General features: G+C 41.2%; 2 protein-coding genes across 3 annotated transcripts in view; one reads left to right on the top strand and one right to left on the bottom strand.

The window, feature by feature from the left end:
- Nucleotides 1-5,156: 5,156 nt before the first annotated feature.
- SAT1 (spermidine/spermine N1-acetyltransferase 1) lies at nt 5,157-8,234 on the bottom strand. 2 transcript variants are annotated; one of them, XM_003415949.4, is made up of 6 exons: nt 7,967-8,233; nt 7,685-7,736; nt 7,515-7,598; nt 5,928-6,029; nt 5,801-5,841; nt 5,157-5,667 (listed from the first exon to the last, which is right to left on the bottom strand). In XM_003415949.4, exons 1-6 carry the CDS (start codon nt 8,030-8,032, stop codon nt 5,497-5,499), a joined length of 516 nt encoding a protein of 171 aa, XP_003415997.1. In that variant the 5' UTR covers nt 8,033-8,233; the 3' UTR covers nt 5,157-5,496. The 2 variants fall into 2 exon arrangements, with proteins under 2 accessions (XP_003415997.1, XP_064134166.1); XM_064278096.1 differs by lacking the exon at nt 7,515-7,598 and having other exon boundaries at nt 7,967-8,234.
- A 186-nt stretch (nt 8,235-8,420) lies between these two features.
- The window catches only part of ACOT9 (acyl-CoA thioesterase 9), a 74,644-nt gene continuing 67,921 nt past the window's right edge, over nt 8,421-15,143 (top strand). Inside the window, exon 1 of the mRNA XM_064278091.1 lies at nt 8,421-10,908. The gene's annotated coding sequence lies outside the window, so the exon portion shown is untranslated. The remainder of the gene's footprint in view (nt 10,909-15,143) is intronic.

Below are 15,143 nucleotides of genomic sequence, written 5' to 3'. Positions count from 1 at the left end.
TGCCCAAGGGCCAGTAGAACCAATAGGCAGCTGCTTGGCACCATTCCTAAACTGAATCATGGGCCTGAAGCCAGAGATAAGAGCAAGGGCAGATTATCCAGTAAGCAAGTTACACCCGGACTTAATTGTGTTTACTTACTAATCTGTAGAGCACAATTTCACATGGGTTTCACCAGCTCGACGGCAGTGGGTTTTTAGTGGTTTTCACCAGCTTTGACGTGGTGAAAAACAGGTGAAATTGTGCACTACAGATTAGTAAGTAAGGATGAACAAGCCCGTGCATACCTTATTGGGTAGTCCATGCCTGGGTGCATGTCCCCATTTTCAGCCTCCTTATAAAAGGATCTCCCTGCTGTGCCCCTGTGGGTATCAAAACAGAGAGTTGTGTGTGAATACCACCTGCTCCCAATGAATGTTGTACCCCCTGGGGCCCTCTGAAGCTCGGATTTGCCTAGCCATTGATGTCAGATCTTGAGTAGGAAATGTACAAGATGACCCTGGGACATCTTAAAAGCAAAGGAACTAAGGTTTCTGGGATTGTGTCCAAAGGACTCTGGAGCCAGCTTTAAGAAGCTCTTGTTGGATAAATAAGGGAAGCCTGAGCTTCAGTAGAATAATAATTGCAATGGATTGAAACACAGGAAATGTTCAAAGTCCATAAGTTAATAATGATCATTTAAAATGAAAAAAAAAAAAACTAACTGGAAGATGCTAGGGAACTCAATTCATTATTTTGAAAACTCGTTAATGAAAGGGAAGAAGCAAGCATTTATCCTATCTTTTCTGGGTGAACTGTACCTCAGGGTACCACCATTTCACAACTCATAATGAATTAATGGAGCCCTGGTGGTGCAGTGTTTAAGAGCTCAGCTGCTAACCAAAAAGTAGGCAGTTTGAATCCACCAATTGCTCCTTGGAAACCCTGTGGGGCAGTTCTGCTCTGTTGGAATTGACTTGATGGCAATGTTTTTTTTTCTTTTTTTTTTGTTTAATGAATTAATGGAGCCCTGGTTGGACAGTGGTTAAGAGCTCAGCTGCTAACCAAAAGGTCAGCAGTTCCAATCCACCAGCCACTCCTTGGAAACCCTATGGGGTAGTTGTACTCTGTCCTTTAGGGTTATTATGAGTCAGAATTGAGTCATTGCTCGTTTTATTTTTGGTGAAAATATACACAGCAAAACCTGTCCCCGTTCCAGTTTCTAGACATAATTGTCAGTGACAGTGTTTATATTCTTCACATTGTGTCAATATTCTCATTATTTCTGTTCTTGTTTCATTTCCATTTAAACTCCCTCCCCCCCCCAGTCTTCTCATCCATGTTTTAAAATAGCTGTTGACCCTTTGGTCTTATATAGATTTTTTTTTTTTAAAAAAGCAATATTCAACAATGACAGTCTTTACTTTTTGAGCTAAACTGTTACTTAGTTTAAAGGTGACTTCAGGGGGTAGTTTCGATTCAAGGTTTGAAGACCAACTCAGGGCCATAGTCTGGGGGACTCTTCCAGCCTCAATAAGTCCCGTAAGTCTGGATTCTTTAAGAATTTGGAGTACTATTCCACATTTTTCTTCTTTTTTTAAATCAGGATTCATCTATTGTGTCCCTGATCAGAATGTTTAGTAGTGGTAGCCAGGCACCATCTAGTTCTTCTGGTCTCAAGGTGGAGGAGGCAGTGGTTCATGGGAACAATTAGCTCTGTAGTCTAGTTCCTTCTCTGATTTTTGGGTTTCCTTCTCTCTCTTTTTTTGTTTAAGTAGGAAATGTTTTTTTTTATTCATTTATTTATTGTGCTTTAGGTGAAAGTTTACGGAGCAAATTAGTTTCTCATTAAACAATACACATTGTTTTGTGACATTGGTTGCCAACCCTGTGACATGTCAACACTTTCCCCTTCTTGCCCTTGGGTTTCCCATTTCCATTTGTCCGGCTTTCCTGTCCCCTCCCACCTTCTTGTCCTTGCCCCTGGGCTGGTGTGCCCATAAACTGCTTGTTTTATATCTCAAAGGCGATTGGTGTAAAACACACCTATACTGATATGGCCCACTGACATAATAAAGTCCTATTCCCAAATGGGATTACATCCACAGGTATAGGGGTTTAGGATTTACAACACATATTTTTGGGGGGCACAATTCAATCCATAACAACGGTCTTGGGCTTTGATTTGGACAAAGACAGACCAATGACTCTGCTATGAGCCCTGTAACTGGGTCTGTAGCAGGATGTCTTATACCTGTGGATGGGCAATCTCCAGCTACTTCCTGTTTTAATAGTATAAAAATTTTGATTTTATAAAAGTCTTTTAGGGACATAATAAACATAGCAAATAACATATCCTTATTTTAAAAAAACACAGAAAACTAAAAAATACCTTATGTAACAATTGGCAAAGGACCCCTGGTGGCGCAATGGTTAAACACTCAGCTACTAACCGAAAGGTTGGCAGTTTGAACCCACCAGTAGCTCTGCAGGAGAAAAGACCTGACCATCTGCTCCCCTAAGGATTACAACCTAGGTGAAAAGTTAGGGACTAGAAATAAAGATTTTGGAAACAATGGCAGATACATGATGTTTGGAGGGATGGATAAGATCTCAAGAAAGATAATTTGAAGAACAGGGAGAGGAAATCTAAGAATACAATCTTGAAGAACACCAAAATGCAAGGTCCATGCACAGCACCACACAAGGCACTGAAATAAAGAAATTAAAACTGCAGTTAGATACTCTTGAAGACAACAGAGGAGACAGGCAAGTGAATAGACAGTTGTATAGTGTCATTATATGAAAAAGACTGTGATATAGGAGCTGTGAGGAGCTAAACTGAGGGGAGGAACATCTAATTTAGTGGAATCTTGAAAAGTTGATCAGTTACTTTCTAGTCGAGCTTTGACCAACCTTGGTGAGGAAAAATGAGTCTGTGGGGTTGAGTGTCTATGTGAGTGAGTGGTGGTGGTGGAGGGAGTTGAAGTAAGAGAAATGATATTTATAGACTCATGTGAGTAGAGAGGAGGGTGCATGTGGGGACCTACAAAGGTAGGAAAGAGAAATTAAAAATATTTAGGTCTACCTGTCTTCTATTCCTTAAGGCCAGAAGAATTGGATGGTGCCAGCTACCATTACTGAATGTTTTTATCTAAGATTCTGTATAATAATCCTCTTCAAAAGGGGGGGGCGGGAATTACAAATTCTTAATGGAATCTAAAACTTCTGGAGCCAATAAAACAAAACAAGACTAAAGGGGCACACCAGCCCAGGGACAAGGACTAGAAGGCAGGAGGGGACAAACAAGAAAGCTGGTAATAGGGAACCCAGGGTTGAGAAGGGAGAGTGTTATTTAGTAAAACATTAATTTTAAAGTTATTTTTATGCAATGTTTCTTACCTGGACTTTTTTCTTTTCCAGGCTTATCATTGTTATTTCCTTTCATATAATGTCCCTGGAACACATTTTCTTACATGCCTGGGATTTCAGGCTTTACAGAATTGCTTTATAGTTAAGTCTTTAAAGAGGTGTCTTTGTAATTGAGTTCTGGAACATTCAGTGGACTGCAGCTGTAGTGATTTCACCTTCTAAATTTTAAATTTAAAGAACTTCTCTAAAGTGAATACAAAAACTTTCTAAAAGCTTTCGTCTTGACAATACTGGGCCTTTAAGGGAAGAAAACAAACTTGCTTGGTTAACTTATTCATATAATTAACCATTCAGCATGTAGTTGTTTTCCTCTAGGAGGCCCACTTTCCAAAACCCAATTTTCAAAATTTCTTATTTCCCCACAAGGCTCTTTGTGATTAAAAAAAAACAAAAACAAAAACACAAAACCAGTTGCCATCAAGTGCATTCAGACTCACGGTGATCCCATGTGTGTCAGAGTAGAACTGTGCTCCATAGAGTTTTCAATGGCTGATTTTCAGAAGATCACCAGGCCTTTCTTCCAAGATGCCTCTGGGTAGATTTGAACCACCAACCTTTCCATTAACAGCCAAGTGCATTAACTGTTTGCACTGCCCAGGGACTCCTTGTGTTTAGTTACCCTTGTATTTTTGCCAGTGTTTCTCACATAGCTACTTGCCTTTCTAGCAGGTCCCTGGGTGAGAACCAACTATAAGCCTGTTTTCATGACACGTTCTCTCGGTCACCAGAAAATCCCAAAGCTCTCCTGTGTTGAATACAATAGAGGATCACATTTTTTTATATGGAGCCCTGTATTTCTTGGAGAACACAGAGAGCCAGTTTTTCAGGTATCTGAGTTCTTATGGAAATATGAATCTTGGAAGTCAGTACAGTGGTTCTTATGAACTGTTTTCATTACTGGGGAATTAATGGGCTTAGATATTTAGGTCAATATAATCAGCGGTTAAGAAAAGGAATCCTCTTGTGTTAGAGAAATACTGTCTTTTCTACAGGCTTCTTCTGAGTTTCATTTTCAGTTCTTGAGAAAGTATTTTACTTCTTTCCTCCGGGTGGTTTTGAAGGCTTCGTTTCTCTACACAGAAGCCCATTGTGTTCAGTGTGGCAAACTTACTCTCCAAATAGGATGCTAATTTATTTGATTGGTGCCTGTGTCCACCCCATCAAGCCTAACAATTCCTTTGCTTTTGTTTCCAAATTTCCTGTAGAAATGCCTGGCGGGGGGGGGGGGCTTGCTCTTGCCTAATTAGCGAAGCGATGCACTCTTCCTTCAAATAGCATTTGTGTGGGATGAGGTTTTTTGTGGTCAAGATTTTTTTTTCTGATTTTCAGTGTTTCATAATCCCACCTCTACCACTTTTTACTTGTAAAAACAATGGGCTTATTCATCGTGGGCCTCAGTTTCTAACCCTTAAAGTCATTTTTCAGCCCGTGTAAGGGAAAAAAATTGATGTCAGATGAAGCGTACAGTGTCATCACTGTAAAAGTCCTATTTTACATGCTGCTCTGCTACACATACAACCTTGGAATTCAGCTGGATTCTTTCCAGACCTTGATGGTACCAGCACAGCACAGCCAATGAGTAAAAAAACTTTGAATGAGGTTAAAAACAGCTTTTAAATGATTATAAAGTTACCGAGCTAGGTTTGTTGGCTTTTTTTCCTTGGACTCAACAGCAAGAAAAATGCATGAGATAAAGGATTAAGAAAAAGGCTTACACGGAACAATTAAATCAAAGGGCAGTTTATTAAAAAAAAAAAAGAATTAAAACAGAAACTCTAAGTACCAGTGTGTACATTGTACACATTTCAATGACTCACAAGAATGAAGTTTTTTTTTTCACATATAAAGATCATACCACCTTGTTTATAAAAAAAAAAAAAAATTCAAGGAAAAATCTGACTCCAATCTGAACACAAAATTGCCATTTTAAGTAGACTGCCTTTCAAACATGCAACAACGCCACTGGTAATAAAGCTTTGGAATGGGAGCTCTTTCTATTATTCCACTACAAACAGGTTAGAAAGCAAGAGAAGCTGAGAATTTTTCCTAAATAGAATGGAACTTGTCATTGTCTGCACTGGCGCTTCTCACTCCTCTGCTGCCATTTTTAGCAAGTACTCCTTGTCAATCTTGAAGAGTCTCCATCCCTCTTCGCTGGACAGATCAGAAGCACCTCTTCTTTTGTAGAAGTTGATAGATGGTTCGTTCCATTCTGCCACCAAGAAGTGCATGCTGCTGCAGCGACATTTCATAGCAACCTATTGTTAAGGGGGAGGAGGAAAACAAAACTCAGTGACATTTCACCTGCTTTCCCCAGACCTAAATTTGATTCAGTCATTAAAATAAATCCAGTAATCCTTACAAATTAAGAAGCCAAAGACTAAGACATACCTGGCTTAGATTCTTCAGAATTTCTGATCCTATGCCAAAGCCTAAAAGAGAAGTACAATTAAAAACATTTTAAGGATTTAACGCCCTATATTTCTCTTTAAACCCACTCCTCTGTACTCAGCCATACCTCTATAATCGCTCATCACAAAGAAGTCCTCAAGATACAACAGCTTGCCAATCCACGGGTCATATGTAAAATAGTACATGGCAAAACCAACAATGCTGTGTCCTGTAATAAGAGTATCACATGAGTTCTAGAGAAGAAAAATCCACAAAAGTTGTAGCTGCAAAACAGAAGCCTATCACAGGTTTTAAAAAAAACAGACATGCATATATTATAGAAACAAGTAGCCACTAAATTAAGACTGTCTCCTTTTATGATAGTGCAGCCCAGGCCACTGTTGGACAACCTCACTGTTTTCAGAACACTTATTTGCAAAAAGCACACATTAGAGCTAGTTGAAGCCAGGCTAGAACTGTGGGCTGGCCTCTCTTCAATCTGCTGGAGCTCACACTCAGGAAGCAAGAATGCTTTAATTACTTGCCAGAGCTAAACTGCTATGGTTTTTAAAGTAAACACACATATTATTCACATCCTACTGATATACTGGTATGCTGATTGGGGAATAAGTCAGGTTTACACGGCAGTTCAGAATATTAATTGTGTTGTCTGGAAACTCTGCTTCCTTAAGGTCAGATCAGGCTAAAGGTGCAACGTTTAATTTCAGAACTTGCCTTCCAATTCACACATATCCCAATTTGCTTTCCCCAGTTTTAAAGCCAGAAGCAGCAGCAGTAGCCACCAACAGCTATTATGTAACATCCATAAGTCTTAAAAAGCACCTCATTTCTTCTAGCTTGGGGAACCAACTTCAGAAAAAGCTTAAGAAATCTCCCACCCAAACAACTTCCCCTTTTAGCTCTTATCTTCTGACCAGTCAACAAGGACCAGCAAAAATATGAAAACTAAAACAAAAAAACCAAGCATCGGATTCTGTCTTAACAGGTATCCACAATTCCAAAGGGAGGCAAAGGTTTTAAATTAAACTTTCAAGCCATTTTATATTCCTTTGCAAACAAACAGGAAGCGAGTATAATGAAGTTTCTGATCTACCGTGTTTTAAGTGTGTGATAATAGGGCCTTACCTCATTTATCATGATCATCTACTTTATTGTGTAAAGGATCTTTTAGTTACCTCCCCGCCCATCCATGTACACGGAAGGGCCATGTACATGGCGAAGCTAGAGACTGTAACCTGAAGATTGGGACAAATTAAAGAAAAAAATGCAATTTAACACAATTACAAAAAAGGTTACGTTAGGGTCAAACAAGAACCATTTTATGAAACTGAATTACAACAAAAGACATTATACCTAACTTTTCTGGGTCTTCACAGCACTGATAATTAAACAGTTCTTTTCCTGCTTCCGTAAAGATTACAGCCGAAAAAACCCTAGGGGCAGTTCTACTGTCACATGACGTCTCCACGAGTCGGAAACGACTAGATGGCACCCAACAACATTAAGTGCGGCACATGTATTGTTTTTGTTTTTTCCTCCTCAGTAGTTTTCCACACTGGCTGGCTATTATTTCTGGCCAACTTCTCACTAAGTAACTTGGGCCTGGGTAGTTAGTGGTTCTACACAGCAGACACTACGTTTTACACAACACTCAGTCTCTCTGACCAGCTTCTGGAAGGGGAGGGGTGGCTACCTTCCGGAGTCCAGTGCTCCTTGGGCACTTCTGCAACCAGACAGTGGTAAAAGGGGTGCTCTCCGAAACCATCTTCTAACAGATCTGCAAGGAGGGACACAGTGTTGGCTTCGGGGTGGGTGAGAGGCACCGGACTCTTGTCCCTCCCCCCTGCCCCACTGTTGCGTTACCTTTCTCAGTTAACCTTACTTTCTCTTCCATGTATTCATATTTAGCCAGTTCCTGGGGCGAGGCACGCAGAAGAAAAAAGAGAGAACAGAAAACAAAGTGAGGCCACCGACAACTCAGAGGAAGGGGATGAGGCTCGGGAGGGGAGGGCGGCAGGAGAGGGCGGGGCAGGGGCAGGGGAACCGCCCCGGCTCTCCAGCAGCGACCCAGTCCCAGAGACCCACACTCTCCCCGGAAAGAGGCCGCCCCACCCCGGCCCAGGAGGCGCCCGAGCCGCCAGCTACCTTGATCAGCCGCAGGATATCACTGCAGTCGGCGGCGGTGGCTGGGCGGATCACGAATTTAGCCATTTTCGTCTTTTGCTTTTCTTCCCTTTGCGGACCAAGCCCCTGTACTTGAACAGCAGGAGGAGGTGGTTCCTCATTCGTCTCCCGGGAGCTTCCTTTTCTCAGTCAGGCTGGCACCATGACCCGGCGAACTTCGGCAAGCGACAAAAAACCCTCACCAGAGCGAAGACTAACGCTACCCGTAGAAGCTGCGGCCAGCGCCGCTTTTTCAGTGCGAAGGAGCCCCGCCCCGGGCCGTGAGGCGGAGGCATCTCGCCCAATGAGATCGCGGCCCTCCCCCCTGCCCCCACCCCTTTTCCCCCGGCTTCGCTCTCAATTCCGAGCCCGTGTGAGCTGAGCAGGCGCGAGCGGGGGCGGTGACCGAGAGTAGCCTGGGGCGCGGCGGCTTCGCGCAGCGGCGCTCTCTAGCGGCGCCCTCTTGCGGCGCCTCATGGAACATTCCCGGAAACCGCGCGCGCCAGTAATTTTTGCAAATAATGGAATTTCCCCTGTGTCCCCCAACCTGTGACCTTGCTGACTTCTCCTTGGCCCGTCGGTGAACCAAATTCTGGAGACCTGGCATTGGACGGTCGGAGAAGGTCTAAGGCAGAACTATTTTCATAATAATAGTAACGTCATTTGACTTTTTAAATCTCGGAATTTTCCAAAGGTGACCCGTTGTGTGATGACGTCATCGCTCTGATGACTAAAGGACTGTGTCCGTGTATCTTGTGTTTTCTAGAACTTTCTAAGGTAAGCTGTTTAGGTTCTTCAGTTTCTTTTTCTTATTCTTGCAATTGTTTTTAGAGTTAGTGAAGTTTTTTCTTTGTTACGTATCCCCCGCCCCACTATTCCTTTTTAAATCTCTGACTTGTGGAAACTCTTTTCTTCTGCCTGAGGTACATTCTTCATAATTTCCTTCAGTGAAGGTTTGCTTTTGTCAAACTTTCTCAGTTTTGCTGAATATGTCTTCACTTCATCTTAAATTTCTTGAAGAATTTATTTTCATTGCTTATAAAATTTGAGGTTGAAAATTATTTTCTCTTCTACATATTGATGTATTATTTGGCTATCTTTTGGCTTCCAGTGCTGTAGAAAAGTTAATTGTTTAGAAAGTTAATTGTTTAAAATTAATACATAATTTTTCCTCCAAATATTTTTGTATCTTTTATTAGTGTTTCGTGTTCTTCAGTTTCTCTCTGATGTGTCTTGGTATAGATTTTAAAAAATATTCATTCTTCTTTGGATTCATTACATTTCTTGAATCTCCTGGTTAATGTCTTTAATCAGTTTTGGAAAACTCTTAGCCAGTAATTCTTCCTATTTTATCTCCACCCTATTTTGTCTTTCCTGTCCTTCTGTAGCTGCAGTTAAACACATGTAATGCCTACTTGCTCCATCCTCTGTACTATTTTTATTTTTTTTAAACTTTATTTTGAAATAAATTCACAGGATGTGTGATGACATCATTGTTTGGATGACTAGAGAAATGTGTGCTTGTGTTTTCTTATGTTTTCTAGAATTTTCTAAGATAAGCTCTTTAGGTTTCTCAATAATTTTTTAAATGTCCTGAGACCAAAATGAGAACAGCTGAATTAGAGTACTGTATAACTTCTTCCTGTTTGTACCCACTGGAAGAAGTATTCAGGCTTCTGCAGAATGAGTTTTTCTTTTACAACCACCTTCCCAGACAAACCTTGCTCCTCCAGCCTTGCCTAGGCTCAGGGTTAAGTCAAAAGATGATTTTCACAGTGAGAGAAAGCAAGAAAAGGGGCTTGCAGCATCTGCAGTCTGTGGAATGAGGAGTTGAACTATGACCAAATGACCACAGGGCTATCACCAAATGACATTCAACAGGAGTCCCTGGGTGGTACAAATGGTAAGCAAGCTCAACTGACAACCAAAGTTGGAGATTCCACTCCATCCAGAGGTGCCTAAGAAGAAAGGCCTGGCAATCTACTTCTGAAAAAAACAGCCTTTGAAAACTTTATGGAGCACAGTTTTGCTCTGACACAACATGAGGTCATCATGAGTCAGAATCCACTCAGAGGCAACTGGTTTTAACATTCAACACGTAATTCTCTGTCTTTGCTAGCAATAAACTGTATGTAAAAAAATCAAAAGTAGGTTCTCGGTTCTCCTTCCCACCCACCCAGGATTGCACACATAGTGAGTCACTGTGGAAATTTAAGAAACGTCTTTCTCAAAAAATCTGTCAAAATCAGGTTGCTTAATCTACTATGGGTAGTATCTTTCCTAACAGCATGAGCTACACCTCCTGAATGATCATTCAGAGGACCTTCCTTCCTCTGCTTTCTAAAATGAGAGAACTTAGGAAAGCTTGCTACAGATTTGGAGCCCTGATGGTGCAGTGGTTAGAGCTTGGCTGCTAATCAAAAGGTCAACAGTTTGAATCCACCAGCTGCTCCTTGGAAACCCTGTGGAGGATTTCTGTCCTATAGGGTTGCTGTGAGTTGGAATCGACTCGATGGCAACGGATTTTTTTCATTACAGATTTACTGATAATTTAGTCCTTCATGACTAAGAACTAATGGTAGCTGCCTAGTTAGAGCACGAACAAGGCCATTTCCTATTTGGGTTGCGTAGTTTTTTAGAATAGTGTTCTATTAGAATTATGACTTTTTGGTTATGAAAAATCATGATTTTTCTTCTCTGCTTTTCCAGTTTGTTTCATGCTCTCATGCTTCCCTTTGCCTTTGTGGACAAGAAGAGCGCGTTCTGAGATGGCCGCCGAGTCGATTCCAATTCGCGGTGACCCAATGTGTTAGAGAGTAGAACTGAACTCCGTTGTGTTTTCTTGGCTATAATCTTTATGGAAAGAGATCACCAGAACTGTCTTCCACAGTGCTGCTGTGTGGGTTCGAACCGCCAGCCTTCAGGTTAGTCGTCAAGTGCAAACTGTTTGTACCACCCAGGGACCTATTCTGAAAGATTCCACTGCTGTCAAGTGACTTCCAGCTCATAGCAATCCTACAGAACAAGCTAGAACTGCCTCACAGGGTTTCCAAGGCTTAAATCTTTACAAAAGCAGACTGCCACATCTTTCTGCCACAGAGCCGCTGGTGGGTTCGAACTGCCAACCTTTCAGTTAGCAGCCGAGCACTTAACCACTGTGCCACCAGGGTATAGGTGGCTAAAAAAAGCCTGTTGTGGTTGTGTATGTGTAGAAGCTTAGAACCCTAAGAAATTTGAGTTTTCTTCATGGCAGTGAATCGGGTTATGCTTTTGAAATTTTAGACTAATTCCATTTTAGATAGGTGCTATGGGTGAGCCATTACTCCCTCCTGATACTGGAGTTTGTATTGAATACTGCATAAAAGGAAACCCTGGTGGTGTAGTGGTTAAGTGCTACAGCTGCTAACCAAAAGGTCGGCAGTTCAAGTCCACCAGACGCTCGTTAGAAACTCTATGGGGCAGTTCTACTCTATCCTGTAGGGTTGCTGTGAGTTGGAATCAACTCAACGGCAGTGGGGTTTTTTTTTTTTTTAGTTTACTGCATAAAAAGGGGAGTAACTACCTAGCATTTGGAAAAGTTTTATTTGGTTAATGAGTCAACAAATCAACAAATACAATGAAACCTGTGAGAACCAGAACCCCTTGTTTTTCTGGTCTTGCACATTTTCTGCCCTTGACAGGGTGCAGTCTTACCACTTTTCTGTCCCTCTCTGTTAGTGGAAAATACTTAAATTTTCCTTTTCTGGCAGGTTTCCGCCTTACACTGGTTCCACCTTTCACAGGGTTTTACTGTATTTATTAAGCACTTATCCAGCCTTGTGCGAGGTACTTGGAGTATAGAGGATAACTAAGTTTTGAAACCAGCCCTCACCATATACAGTTTACTTTTATAGATGTGTGTGCAGTTTACTACAACAGAATTTAATCTTTGTCAGAAAGAGAATTCCTGAAACTGAGGAGGACTGAGAAGGGGGAGAATGGGAGAAAGGGAAAACACCTAGGTGTTTTGCATTCATTGTCTCATTTAATCCTCACAGTTACTATCATGGGAAGTGGTAATATTACCTCCATTTTTACAGCCGAGAAAACCGAAGCTCAGAGGGATTAAGTGTTTTTTTTTAAGAAGTGGTAGAACTAGCAAAGAAGTTGATTTTGGTGCCAAAGTGAAGCTGTCCAATCTGCCCCGTTAAACTCTAATGAAAGGTGTTTTTTTTTTTCTTGCTTGTAAAAGCAGTGTACTTGTTGTTGTTGAGTACTATTGAGTCGATTCCAACTCATAGCTACCTCACGTGACGGAGTAGAACTGCCCCATAGGGTTTTCTAGGCTGTAGTCTTTACGGGGGAGCCCTGGTGGCCCAGTGTTAAAAGCTCGGCTGCTAACCAAAAGGTTGGCAGTTTGTATCCATCAGCCACTCCTTGGAAACCCTATGGGGCAGTTCTGTTCTGTCCTATAGGGTCGCTATGAGTTAGAATCGACTCGAAGGCAAAGGGTTAATCTTTACAGGAGCAGGTCACCAGGTCTCTCTCCTGAGGAGCCGAGGAGCGCTGGGTGGGTTCAAACTGCCAACCCTTCAGTTAGCAGCTGAGCATTTAACTGCTGTGCCACCAGGGCTCCTTCATAAAAGTAATACATACTTATTAAGAAAAATTGAGAAATGCAGAAATACAAAAAGACAATACAAATAATCCCTATTAGCCAGCACCCACCGCCTGCAAAGTCGCACCATCACCTCCCTTGGTTGTAATTTTGGAATAGCCCCATATAGTAGAAAAACCAGCTGCTGTGGAGTTTTGGAAATAGTGGTGAGGGTTGCACAACATGGTGAATGTAATTAATGTCATAGAATTGTATGCTTAAAAATGGTTAAAATGGCAAATGTTATATATCTTTTACTACAATAAAATTTAAAAAAATTCTTGTTAACGGGTTGATTTCCTTCTAGTCTTTTTTCTATCCATATATACATGCAGGACTGATACTCAGTTGGTTTATAGTGTGGTGGATTAAACCAAACCCAGTGCCGTCAAGTCGATTCCGACTCATAGCGACCCTATAGGACAGAGTAGAACTGCCCCATAGAGTTTCCAAGGAGCACCTGGCAGATTCGAACTGCCGACCCTTGGGTTACCAGCTGGAGCATTTAACCACTACACCACCAGGGTTTCTGGTGGATTAAAAATGGCCAAAAATTCATTGCCACTCCTCCCATCAAGAGGTGGAGTCTGTTCCCCCCACCCTTTACTCTGGACTGGCTTTGTGACTCACTTTGACCAATAGAATGCAGTAGAAGTGGGGTCATACAATTTCTGAGCAAGCCCTCAAAAGATCGTTCAACTCCTGCTCACATCCTCTTATAACACTGCTGCTGCCATATGAAGGAATTTGAATTAGCCTCTTTGAGGATGAAAGACCCTGTGGAGAGAGGGGTCCAGCTGATAAAAAAAAAAAAGCCAGCACGAAATACCAGACATATAAGGGGACTATCCAATCCCAGGTGAGCTGTCAAGTGATTGCCGCCACCTGAATGACCCTAGGCAAGACGAGCAGAAGAACCACCCAGCTGATCCCAGCCCCCATATCAACCCACAGAATCATGAGCCAATAAAACAGTTGCTTTAAGCCACTAAGTTTTGGGTGGTTTGTTGCATGGCAAAGACTAACTAAAGCACACAGGGCTGGTCGTTTTGGTCATTTACATCTGGCTTCCATTTGTTCATAGTGTCCATTCTGACTGGTCTGTGCTTTGCTGTGCTTGTTTTTAATATCTGTGTGTGTGTGTGTATAATAGAAAATTGATATCACATCATATCTACAATTTGTATCCTGAAGAACAGTGTGGTTTATTGGCCACTACAAGTTTAGAATCAAACACTCCCAATCTGTGTGATTGTGTCAAGTTATTTAACCTTATTAAGTCACTATTTCTTCATATGTAATAAGGAGTAGGTAATAATAATACCAACCTCATACTGTTAATTGTTGTGAGGATTAAATGAGGTTATAATATAAAGTGCTCAGCATAGCACATGGCATAATTATTAGCATTATTACTATGAACATTATAATATATCTTCCTGTGTCATTAAATATATTTAGAATTTTTTAAATATTAATGACTGCATAGAGTTCCATTGTGTGCAGTGTATTTTAGCATTCTATTGTTGAAGGTGGAGTTTTTCTTTCAGTGATAAATAATGCTTTGGTGAACATCTTTTCATCCAAGTTTTGGCCCAGCTTTCTGGTTGTTTCCTTAGGAGAGATTCCCAAAAGTGAAATTACTGGATCAGAGGTAATATTCTTGTTTGGAAGTGAGAGAAACACCCTAAACTCAAGTCTTCACTACATCAAGGCGATTGGAGCCGGCTCTCCAGATATGCGCACTCTAACTTGAATTTTTCCTTGTAGAATCATCCATGTGGTTTCTTCTACTTCCACTTCCTTTGGCAGTTGAACACACTTTTCTGCATTTCAAAGCACTGGAGATAATTGCCAGAGGTAAACGTTGCTATATTTTATTCTGAATGGTTCGAGCTATAAACTCTGAATTACTCATTACAACTATTAATGAGTGATTAATGCCACTTTTGAAACAAGTGGCATCCTCTTTATGCTCTGATCTACCTTGATAACATCTGTGTTCCATAGGTTGTAATACTTTGGAGGGACTAGTCATGTCTTTCTCTGAGGGTGGTTTGCTTGCTACGTGAGGTGACAACCTGTGAGGATGATCAATAAAAACAATTCCAAGAAAACACACCTTGTTTTGGGTTAGGATTTTGTTTATTTATTTTTTTAATTATACTTTAGGCTATGGAAGCAAGATTCACCTTTAGGGATGAACCATCAAAAGTGTAAGATTTGTCTTTATTACATTACTTTAGGCAGCAGTTAAAAGAGGTTGGTCACTAATAAATAGGGTATTAGTCAGGACTCTTGTATTTGTAAGTGACCCTACCCAACTAAAACTAGCTAGGCAAAAGGGGAATTCATCGCACACTGCAGGAAGCACAGGTATGACAGGAACTAGGGCCTTGTGATACAGTTTTATTGAGTAAGAGAAAAGGTCAGGGCTTATAATGGACAGCTGTTTGTTTTTTAGAATAGCATCTTCTGCTTTTGGAAAATTATTTTCCCCCTGTTATTGTTGATGTTACCATC

This window comes from Loxodonta africana, chromosome X (assembly GCF_030014295.1).
Source record: "Loxodonta africana isolate mLoxAfr1 chromosome X, mLoxAfr1.hap2, whole genome shotgun sequence".
NCBI lineage: Eukaryota > Metazoa > Chordata > Mammalia > Proboscidea > Elephantidae > Loxodonta > Loxodonta africana.
This window is presented reverse-complemented; position numbering and strand designations above follow the sequence as displayed.